Below are 12,103 nucleotides of genomic sequence, written 5' to 3' on the forward strand. Positions count from 1 at the left end.
TGAGACGAGTTGTGGAATGACATCAAGGACATCGTCCATGAAGAAAGCAAGAGGTCACTGAAAAGACAGGAAAGAAAGAAAAGACCAAGGTGGATGTCAGAGGAGACTCTGAAACTTGCTCTTGAGCGTCAAGCAGCTAAAGCAAAAGGAAGAATTGATGAAGTAAAAGAACTGAACAGAAGATTTCAAAGGGCCTCTAGAGAAGACAAACTAAAGTATTATAAATGACATGTGCAAAGAGCTGGAGATGGAAAACCAAAAGGGAAGAACATGCTCGGTGCTTCTCAAGCTGAAAGAGCTGAAGAAAACATTCAAGCCTCAATTTGCAGTAGTGAAGGATTCCATGGGGAAAATATTAAATGAGGCAGGAAGCATCAAAAGAAGATGGAAGTAATACACAGTCATTATACCAAAGAGAATTAGTCGATATTCAACCATTTCAAAAGGTGGCATATGATCAGGAACCGATGGCACTGAAGGAAGAAGTCCAAGCTGCTCTGAAGGCATTGGTGAAAAAACAAGGCTCCAGGAATTGATGGAATATCAATTGAGATGTTTTCAACAAACAGATGCAGCGCTGGCGGTGCTCACTCGTCTATGTCAAGAAATGCGGAAGACAGCTTCCTGGCCAACTGACTGGGAAGAGATCCATATTTATGCCTATTCCCAAGCAAGGTGATCCAACCAAATGTGGAAATTATAGAACAATATCATTAATATCACACGCAAGCAAAATTTTGCTGAAGATCATTCAAAAACGGCTGCTGCAGTATATCGACAGGGAACTGCCAGAAATTCAGGCTGGTTTCAAAAGAGGGCGTGGAACCAGGGATATCATTGCTGGTGTCAGATGGATCCTGGCTGAAAGCAGAGAATACCAGAAGGATGTTTACCTGTATTTTATTGACTATGCAAAGGCATTCGACTGTGTAGATCATAACAAACTATGGATAACACTGTGAAGAATGGGAATTCCAGAACACTTAATTGTGGTCATGAGGAACCTTTAAATAGATCAAGAGGCAGTTGTTCGGACAGAACAAGGGAATACTGATTGGCTTAAAATCAGGAAAGGTGTGAGCCAGGGTTATATTCTTTCACCATACCTATTTAATCTGTATGCTGAACAAATAATCCGAGAAGCTGGACTATATGAAGAAGAACGGGGCATCAAGATTGGAGGAAGACTCATTAACAACCTGTGTTATGCAGATGACACAACCTTGCTTGCTGAAAGTGAAGAGGACTTGAAGCACTTACTAATGAAGATCAAAGACCACAGCCTTCAGTATGGATTACACCTCAACATAAAGAAAACAAAAATCCTCACAACTGGACCAATGAGCAACATCATGATAAATGGAGAAAAGATTGAAGTTGTCAAGGATTTCATTGTACTTGGATCCACAATCAACAGCCATGGAAGCAGCAGTCAAGACATCAAAAGACGCATTGCATTGGGCAAATCTGCTGCAAAGGACCTCTCCAAAGTGTTGAAGACCAAAGATGTCACCCTGAAGACTAGGGTGAGATGTTTTCAACAAACAGATGACCCAAGCCATGGTATTTTCAATCACATCATATGCATGTAAAAGTTGGACAATGAATAAGGAAGCCTGAAGAAGTGTCAGCGCCTTTGAATTGTGGTGTTGGCGAAGAATATTGAATATACCATGAACTGCCAAAAGAACGAACAAACCTGTCTTGGAAGAAGTGCCGCCAGAATGCTCCTTAGAGGCAAGGATTGGGAGACTGCGTCTTACATACTTTGGACATGTTGTCAGGAGGGATGCGTCTCTGGAGAAGGACATCATGCTTGGCAGAGTACAGGGGTCAGCAAAAAAGAGGAAGACCCTCAATGAGGTGGACTGACACAGTGGCTGCAACAATGGGCTCAAGCATAACAACGATTGTGATGATGGCACAGGACCCGGCAGTGTTTCGTTTTGTTGTGCATAGGGTCGCTATGAGTCGGAACCGACTTGATGGCACCTAACAACAACAACAGTTTTGCTTGTTTCATAGTGCTTCTTTGTTTTGTTTGGTTATGTTCGAGAGGGCATGCTGGGCATACTTTGTTGCTTGTTCATCTATGGGCATGATAGTTCTTAGCACTTATGTAGGGTGGTATACAGGGGTGGTCGTTCAGCTATGGTTGGCAGGGCAGGTCCAGCAGGGGGGAAGGGGTGGAGATGGATTGCTTGTTTGCAGTATGAACTTGGCTGGGGCCTGCGGCTGGAGTAGGGCCCATGGCAGGGCAGGGCCATAGCCAGCAGGGAGGGTCTGGGGACTGGGCCAGTTCCTCCAGAGCTGTGGAGTGCTTCATGTTGGGGTCTGAGCCAGCAGGCAGGGGTCTGGAGTCTAGTCCGGTCCCCCTTGGGGCATCGGAGCATGGCATGGTAGGGACCAAGACAGTGGGGAGGGGTCTTGGGTCTGGCCAGCAGATCAAGAGGAGAGAGGTGTGGAGGAGGACAAATGCTAGGGCAGAGGGGGCTAGATGGAGGAAGGAAACATAGTGGGCTGGTACTGTGGTTCGTGGCAGCTGGGGCTGCCAGGATAGGGCAGTTCTTGCTGCTATTCACCAAAGGGGTGGGGGCTGTAGGAGTGTGCTCCTGTGGTTACTAGCTGAGAGAGTCTGGGCTTCTCCTTGAGTTGCCGCCAGCAAATGTGGTCTTAATTAGCCCTGGGTGTGTCTGCACTGTACCTCTATCTCCTATTGAGAATTCCATGAAGGTGCCTTTCTGCATGTGGGGTTGTTGGCCTTGTCCCAAGATGGCCATGCTGAGTCATGCTCTTTGGCTGGGAACTTCCACTCCATATCTCTACTCCTCTGTTTTCTATCAGTTTCTTCTTCTCAGTGACTTCCAATCTAGTAATTTGTACCTTCACTTAAGGTTCAGAGTTCCAGGATTGATGTCTGTATCTTTTTTACTTGGTTATTCGGGTCTTTGTTGCAACAGGATGTGTTAGTGCATGTGACTAGTCTGCCATCTTGTCTCTGCACCCGCTGGAAGTTTTAATGTAGAATCAGTTGGTGGATTACAGGGATTGAGCTAATAGCAAGAACATAGCAGCTACTCTTTCTTGAGCACTTATCATGCACAAGTACCTCAGCAAGAAAGCAAGTTCACATCAATAGCAAGTATCAGAGCTATTACCGACACCTAGACAATCTGACTTAAGGTATCCGTAGTGCATTTCAGAGTCAGGTGCCTTCCATGGTCTCTTCTAACTTCAGGGACTATGAATCTTATTAGAGGGGGTGTTTATCCTTCACTTTTGTTGATATCTTCCATTCCCTATGTGTAGGTTAGTGAGGTATGTCCTTTAATGTTAAATCTAGGATGGGAGAGACTGGGCTTGAGTTATTCAACTATGCATTGGGCTTGGCCCATAGGTGGATCTAAGAAGCTTTGGCTTTGCTTCCAGAATTTCCAAGGATATAAACAAATGCATCAGGGATTCATGGGAAATGAACACAATAGTTACACAGTAACTCTGACCTATGCAAAAAACAAAACAAAACAGGGTTTTCTAGAAGATTTCCTCCTCTGTAAGTTTGACTTTTGCATCAAAAAGTAGACATATTATTCTAAAAATTGACTAACATAAAAAAAAAAACATAAGCAATGTATTATTAGTCTTAATTATTTGTGTGTACTAAAACCTGCTTTTTCTTCACAACTTTATCTTATTGGCTTAATACCCCTACTTAAGTAGGTAGTGACTACTGTGATGGTTAAGATTGTGTGTCAACTTGGCTGAGCCATGATTCTCAGTATTTATATGTGATCACTTCCATGATAGAATCTGCTGTGAGTAGCCAATCAGTTGAAAGGGATTTTCTTTGGGGGTGTGGCCTGCATCTGAATATAAGTAGACATTCTGACTTTTTGCTTGCTCTCAATCCTGTGGCTGTCTCCTGTTCATCTGATCTCTAATTCTTGGGGCTTGAGCTATCAGCTTACCTGCCTGTGAGCAGAGCCCTGTTTCTCCAACTTGCCGATCTTGGGTTTGCCAGCCCCTGCGGCTATGTGAATCCGGAGAAGCCTTGCAGTCTTGCCTACCACTCTTGGGATTTGTCGATATACACAGCCTGTGTGCAAGAGGCTGTTTTCCAACCTGCTGATCTTGGATTCACTAGCCACTGCAGCTTTGTCAATTGGGAGATGCCTCTATCCTAATCCATGGTCTTGGGATGTTCCAGCCCTCTACAATCACATGAACCATTTCTTTGGTATAAATCTCTATTTATATGCTTTACTGGTTTTGCTTCTGTAGAGAACCCAGCCTAAGGCAACTGTGTACCAAGAAGTATTAGACCTCAATCTGTGTTGTCTAATACAGTAGCTGTCTATTATGTGGCTGTTTAAGTTTAAATTTTAAAATTAAATAAAAAATTCAGTTGCACCAGCCACATTTCAAGTGCTCATTAGGCACATGTGGCTAGTGGCTACCATATTGGACAACACAGATATAGCACATTTCCATCATCCCAGAAATTTTATCGGACAGCACTGCCTCAAATTATCAAGCTTTGATTTGTATAATAAAAACATGTTTTAAATTTTTCTTTTGTTTTCAGTTTCTTTGCATGTCACAGTTTTATACATATAGTTTTCACAAAGAAATGCATGGTAAAATCTGAAGTTATACAAATCTTTGTTCACTATGCTATTTTCAGATTATTGAAGACAAAGGAGAGTTCAGTGTTCCAAGCTGTTATGGAAATATTAAAAATGATAATGGCGGTTCTAGCCTTACTTTTGAGCATCCTTTAGATGATGTGAATGTAGTTGATTTGAAATGGATCCATGACTTTGTATTAAAGTCTCTGGAAGTTTTATATCAAGTGGAGAAATGGGAAACATTAGTATCTCTTGCCATTAAGTTCAATGCAATTTCACAGTAAGTACTGACATAAGGGCAATTTAAAGTAATAGCCTTCACTGGAAAAAAAAAAAAAAACAAAACGTGAGTTATAAACTAATGTTTGGTTTTTAATGTATTCTTTACCACATCTAGTGAGAGATATACAGAACAAGTGACACCACTACTGGTGTATGCTCAGCGCCAGCTTCTTCAACGAATACAGCATTTCAAGGGCCCAGATATTACCCAACAACCTTGTGAGAGGTATGAGGCTGATAACGAGGAGAAGGTAAGTCTTTGGCTCCATTATTCATGCAGTGATGATTTCTTCAAAGTACAAACATTATGAATCAGATAATTGATATAAATGTTATTTCGCCTGGGCATTTAGCAATCAGATAAGCAAACATTATTGAGAGTTTGCTATGTGCTAGTATTTTCCAGGTACAAGGTAAACAGAATTAAGCCCTTGCCCACAAGTCAAACTTGATTTCTCCATTAGGGGCTGTGGGGAGATTGTCTAGTGTTCACAACACTTTTAGGGACCCATGAAAATATTTTAATTGTGCTTAAAGTTGGAAGAAAACATAAACATTTAGGTCGAAGAAACTGACAGATAGGTGGTGGACATATAATGTTGTTGTGTGCTGTTGGGTTGATTCTGACTCATAGGAACCCTATGTGACAAAGCAAAACTGTCCCATAGTGTTTTCTAAGTTAGGAGCTGAGCACTTAACCATCTCACCAGCAGGGCTTCTTTGGAGATCTAATGTATACGTTATATATTTTTTAGTATAGTTATACATTGAAATTATATTTTATAAATATATCATAATATTTACTACACACATTCATAAAATACAATTTTTAATATTTTTATGGAGGAAGGGGACTATGAAAGCAAAAATGCCTAGATTAATATTTGAAAAACTGGGAGAAGGTGTATGTATGCCACAAAATAGCTATTGCCCTTCCGTTTGTCCTCATGGTTTAGCCTAGTCAAACTGATACGTCAAAAAACCATAACCCTGCCTAATCAGCATCCCCCCGTAGATGTCTAATACGCATCTGAAACTTAATATGTTCCAAACAGACCTTTCTACCCACAATCCTCCACACCTCGAAGGATGACAGCTCTCTCCTTTAGCTGCTCAGACCAGACACCTCGGAGACATCTCTGACTCCTCTTTTGCCTTCATACTCCATGTCAAATCGGTCACCAAGTCCTGTGACCAGAACCACTTTCAAAATTTAACCAGTCCCTGGGTGGTGCAAACAGTTAATGTGCTGAACTGCTAACCAAAGGATTGGAGGTTTAAGTCTATCCAGAGGCACCTCAGAAGAAAGACCTGGCAATTTACTTCTGAAAAACCAGCCATTGAAAATTCTATGGAACACATTTCTGACACACACGGGGTCACCATGAGTCAGAATCAATGGCAACTTTTCTGATCCAAGCCAATGTTATATTTGCTTGAATTATTGTAATAACCCTCGTAGTTAGTCTTCTTGCTTCCAGCCTTTCTTCATTCCTCCCCTCAGTTCTATTCTCAATACAGCAGGTAGAACGACCCTGTAAAAACCCAAGTCAGACCATGTTACCGTTCTGTTTAAAACCTTGTGTTGATTTTCCATCTGATTCAGAGTTAAAACGAACATCCTCATCATGTATTATCACTAATGCCCTGCATGACTTATCCACCTGTTACCTCTAGTAACTCATCTCGTCTTACTCCCCTGCAGACGTCAGCCTCACTGTTTTTTACGATGTTCCAGCCTCAGGGTCCTTGGCTTGGAATGCTCCTCCCTCAAATATCCACATTGCTATCTCCCTTTACCTTCTTCTAATTTTTGATAAGCGTCACATTCTCTGTGAGTCTTTCCTAACAACTCTATTTAAAATTATGTGCCTCTTTGACCTACTTCTCTCTGTAGCATTTATGACTGTTTAATATACTGTATAATTTACTTGTCTATTTTGTTTATTATCCCTCTACTCCAACTAGAATGTAAGTTCCATTAGAATAGGGAATTTTGTTCATTTTCTTCTCTGTTATATTATCCTTAGAGCACAGAACAGTACCTGGCACGTAAGAGGTGTTCAGTGAAGAGTTTTTAATGAAGCTGGAGAGGTAGATAGGGATTAGATTAAGTAGGAGTTTATTAAAAAATTTTAGACTGCATTTATATCTCATTATAGAAGTGCTCACGAGGGTTAATAGAGAGGAAACATCTAAATGAGACGGGTTCAAAGGGGACTGCATCTTGAGTGATAGGTTAAGTCAAGAGTTGGAATGGGGAAGTGCAAAGAAAGAGACCTTGGACCTTTTAAAATAATTTCCTTCTATCTAAAATATTTCTGTTTTCAGATATTTCATAATTTTAGGATTCAAATATCTATCAGAAAATAAATTTTGGAAGTCCTACAGAGGAAGTTATTTCTGCAAAACTTCACCAGGGAAGTTTAAATTGCATTAATCATGAGTACGGCGGAAAAATCTTCCAATGGAAAAACAGCTTTTATTTTAAACAGTTTTCAATTTAGGGAATGTAACTAGTGAATTTATAGAATATTGGAAAATTTTATTTTAAACACTGTACATAATTTGCCTCATGCTCTTCCAGCTGTGGTGTACAAAAGAAATATGAAAAAATGTGTAGCCATTTTTTCTAGAAAGTCGCTCATGACTGAACACTGTATGTCAACTTTTATTTGTAATATCATTTTGTGTCTCTTTGTTTTGACAAATGCAAAATGAGACAAACATTTCAAGCCATATTTTTAGCTATAAATACTTGACTAAGTAATATTTGTTTTCATCTTTCTTTTTAAAGATAACCTGTCGAAACTTTGTTGGGAAGCAGCTCAAGATTAATGCTCCAACCAATAAAGTGACACATACAGGAAACTGGGCAGATTTACTAAAAAAGCTCATCAGTTCAGGTCAGAACCAACATTCACTTGAAGTTCTCTGTTTTCTTTAAATCAGGGTTTGCCAATGTGTTCTCCATGTCAAATCATCCATAATTAAAACATTCGTAAAATTTCTTTTGCAGATTTATTTGACTCAAAGTAATCCATTTGATATTACTATCTTATGTTGATATAAATGATATAAATGTCGCTTAAGATGGATAAAAACATTTTTGTTAATTATAAGTTGTTGTTCATGGGTGGTGCTGAGTCAGTTCTGACTCACAGTGACCTGTGTACCATAGAACGAAACACTGCCTGGGCCTGCACCATCCTCATAATCCTTGCTGTGTTTGAGCCCATTGTTGCAACCACTGTGCAGTCCACCTCACTGAGGGTCTTGCTCTTTTTCTCTAACCCTCTGCTTTACCAAGCATGATGTCCTTCTCCAGCGACTGGTTCCTCTCGATAACACGTCCAAAGTATGTGAGATGAAGTCTCGCCACCCTCACTTCCAAGGAGCATTCTGGCTGTACTTCTTCCAAGACAGATTTGTTCGTTCTTCTGGAAGTTCGTGATGTATTCACTATTTTTCACCAACACCATAATTCAAAGGCATCAATTTCTTCAGTCTTCCTTATTTATTGCCCAGCTTTCACATGCATATGAAGTGATTGAAAATACCATGGCTTGGGTCAGGCACACTTTAGCCCTCAAGGTGACATTTTTGCTTTTTATAAGTTACATTTTAAGTTAAAGAAAGCGAATAAAAAGAAAGGTGATAAGCAATTAATGGGAAAAATAAAGATAGGAGATGGCTGTTTTGTACATTTTTCCCTGCTGTTTTGTTTGTTTATTTTTAAACTCACTTGGGGACTCTTCAGATTGACCTTTTTATATTTTCTTTATTCATCTTGACTCCCATAATAACTTCCATTTCCATAACCAAAATAGAGTATTTATCCATTGGCTTTTTTTTTTCTTTTTATAATTTTTATTGTGCTTTAAGTGACAGTTTACAAATCCAGTCAGTCTCTCATACAAAAACCCATATACACCTTGCTACACACTCCCAATTATTCTCCCCCCGCTCTCTCCCTCCACTCTCTCTTTTTGTGTCCATTTCGCCAGCTTCTAACCCCCTTCACCCTCTCATCTCCCCTCCAGGCAGGAGATGCCAACATAGTCTCAAGTGCCCACCTGATCCAAGAAGCTCACTCCTCACCAGTGTCCCTCTCCAACCCATGCCTGCAGAGTTGGCTTCGGGAATGGTTCCTGTCCTGGGCCAACAGAAGGTCTGGGGGCCATGACCACTGGGGTCCTTCTAGTCTCAGTCAGACCATTAAGTCTGGTCTTTTTATGAGAATTTGGGGTCTGCATCCCACTGCTGTCCTGCTCCCTCAGGGGTTCTCTCTTGTGTTCCCTGTCAGAGCAGTCATCGGTTGTAACCGGGCACTATCTAGTTCTTCTGGTCTTGGGATGATGTAGTCTCTGGTTCATGTGGCTCATTCTGTCTCTTGGGCTCGTAATCGCCTTGTGTCCTTGGTGTTCTTCATTCTCCTTTGTTCCAGGTGGGTTGAGACCAATTGATGCATCTTAGATGGCTGCTTGTTAGCGTTTAAGACCCCAGACGCCACTCTCCAAAGTGGGATGCAAAATGTTTTCTTAATAGATTTTATTATGCCCCTTGATTTTATTATGCCCCTTGACTTAGATGTCCCCTGAAACCATGGTCCCCAAACTCCCACCCCTGCTACGCTGGCCTTTGAAGCATTCGGTTTATTCAGGAAACTTCTTTGCTTTTGGTTTAGTCCAATTGTGCTGACCTCCCCTGTATTGTGTGCTGTCTTTCCCTTCACCTAAAGTAGTTCTTATCTACTATCTAATTAGTGAATGCCCTCTCCCATCCCCCCGCCTCTTGTAACCACAAAAGAATGTTTTCTTCTCAGTTTAAACTATTTCTCAAGTTCTTATAATAGTGGTCTTATACAATATTTGTCCTTTTGCAACTGACTAATTTCACTCAGCATAATGCCTTCCAGGTTCCTCTATGTTATGAAATGTTTCACAGATTCCTCTCTGTTCTTTATCGATGCATAGTATTCCATTGTGTGAATATACCTAATTTATTTATCCATTCATCCATTGATGGGCACCTTGGTTGCTTCCATCTTTTTGCTATTGTGAACAGTGCTGCAGTAAACATGGGTGTGCGTATATCTGTTCGTGTAAAGGCTCTTATTTCTCTAGGATATATTCTGAGGAGTGGGATTGCTGGATCCTATGGTAGTTCTATTTCTAGCTTTTTAAGGAAGCGCCAAATCGATTTCCAAAGTGGTTGTACCATTTGACATTCCCACCAGCAGTGTATAAGTGTTCCAATCTCTCCACAGCCTCTCCAACATTTATTATTTTGTTTTTTGGATTAATGCCAGCCTTGATGAAATCTCATTGTAGTTTTGATCTGCATTTCTCTAGTGGCTAATGATCGTGAACATTTCTTCATGTATCTGTTAGCTACTTGAATGTCTTCTTTAGTGAAGTGTCTGTTCATATCTTTTGCCCATTTTTTAATTGGGTTATTTGTCTTTTTGCAGTTGAGTTTATGCAGTATCATGTAGATTTTAGAGATCAGGTGCTGATTGGAAATGTCATAGCTAAAAACTTTTTCCCAGTCTGTAGGTAGTGTTTTTACTCTTTTGGTGAAATCTTTGGATGAGCATAGGTGTATGATTTTTAGGAGCTCCCAGATCATGGTCTGTTTCTTTATGTGACTTGATATTGACTGTTGTCTCTGAGCCATCATTAAGTTATTGTATTAGTTTATGCTTACTGTTTCGTAGCTTCTTGCTTTGTTTTGTTTTGGTGTACCCTGTGGGTTGCTTGAGTGAGATAGCTTGATTGTTTTTGCTTTTGGAGGTCTGACGTCCTGTCCCCAGATGGCTAGAGCTGTTACCCAGTATTCAGTCTAAGAGTCCATTTAGTTTTCTTGTATGAATTCAGCTCAGGTTTCCAGGTAGCTGATCATTAAGTGTGTGGTACAGGCTCTGTCCTACAGTCTTAGAGGGGCAGGGGTGATTGGCATATATACCGGTATCTGATTGGAGCAGGGGGTCATGCTCTGAACAAGGCACGGGTCTGAGAACTGAACCCTGAGTGTCTCTGAGGAAATCGCATCCCTGTTCCCTAGAGTGTGCAGGTGGGTGGGTTCTGCAGACAGACCATGGGCACCCAAAGTTTTTGGTTGTAAGGACTGGAAGGTATCAGTTATCTTTGGACCCCTGTTGTGGGTGGCTGGGTGATCTGAGTGGAGCTATCAGTCCTTAGTCTCTGCTGTAGATAGGTGAGGACCTTATTTAGTAGGCAAAGCAATGTCAAACATCAAACACCCACCTCTCCACCACACAGCTGAAATGGTTGGAGTCCTCCAACAAGGGCCTATTCTCCCAAAATAGGCCCACACAGGTCCATGCAGAAGGGAAAGGTGCTCAAAGTCCATGTATGGTTTATGCCTGGACAGGAGCTGCTTCTGTCCTGATCTCCCCTGGTTAGTGGAGCTAGCAAATTATCTTTTCCCCCAATTGCAATTTTTTTCCTTCCCCAAGGCTGGGAGGATGGCTCTAGGTGCTCAACAGTGCCTATCTCAGGCCCAGGGAATTCAGCCGCTGAAGCTGGCTTGGGGGTTGTGGGGAGGGATGAGGTAAAATATATGCAAGCTTTTGCCAAGAGCGCCGTTCTTCTCAGGTTCCGGAGGTGTGAGTAGGCTGTGTGGGTGGCTGCTTCTCCCTGAGGAAAAACTGCTGCCAAACGCTAGTACCAGCCCACTGCTGCCACTGACGCTCCAGGAATGGTACCTAAGGGGCTCCCCGTAATTCGGGTCTGGTAACTCGTCTCCGCTTCTGAATGGTCTCTTCCTCCCCCTGCCCCTCAGTTCATTTTCTAAGCTTGCATTTGAAGCTCAGGGCTCCCAGCTTGTCACAAATATACTCATTTCACTTGTTTTTTTGAGTCTTTGTTGTAAAGAGGGCTTGTCTTAAGCGTCTGTCTATTCTGCCATCTTGGGTCCGCCTCCTTTCCATTGGCTTTTTGATGGTGAATTTGTAGGTCTTTTAACTACAGCATAGGAGAAAGTTAAGGAACATCATGAATTCTTTGCTTTTAGCTGTTAAGCCATCTTGAAATGCTTTTGGGAGTGCTGCTTGTAGGAATGAGGCAGTAGAATAAGATGAAAATGAAAATAATGCCTGTTCTGAATTGTACTTTCTGGGTGTCACTGCTTCTGGTATAGAAAAGAAATTTCAGGTCTTCCCTTTGAAG

At 41.4% G+C, this 12,103-nt stretch overlaps 1 protein-coding gene across 4 annotated transcripts in view; it reads left to right on the forward strand.

The window, feature by feature from the left end:
- The window catches only part of CFAP54 (cilia and flagella associated protein 54), a 499,063-nt gene that overhangs the window by 209,288 nt on the left and 277,672 nt on the right, over window positions 1–12,103 (forward strand). For all 4 annotated transcript variants that reach the window (XM_049884120.1, XM_049884121.1, XM_049884122.1 and 1 more), the window contains 3 exons: window positions 4,685–4,908; window positions 5,026–5,161; window positions 7,708–7,816. In XM_049884120.1, the coding sequence (XP_049740077.1) occupies window positions 4,685–4,908; window positions 5,026–5,161; window positions 7,708–7,816 (469 nt within the window). The remainder of the gene's footprint in view (window positions 1–4,684; window positions 4,909–5,025; window positions 5,162–7,707; window positions 7,817–12,103) is intronic.

The sequence above is a fragment of the Elephas maximus genome, chromosome 4 (genome assembly GCF_024166365.1).
Source record: "Elephas maximus indicus isolate mEleMax1 chromosome 4, mEleMax1 primary haplotype, whole genome shotgun sequence".
NCBI classification, from domain to species: domain Eukaryota; kingdom Metazoa; phylum Chordata; class Mammalia; order Proboscidea; family Elephantidae; genus Elephas; species Elephas maximus.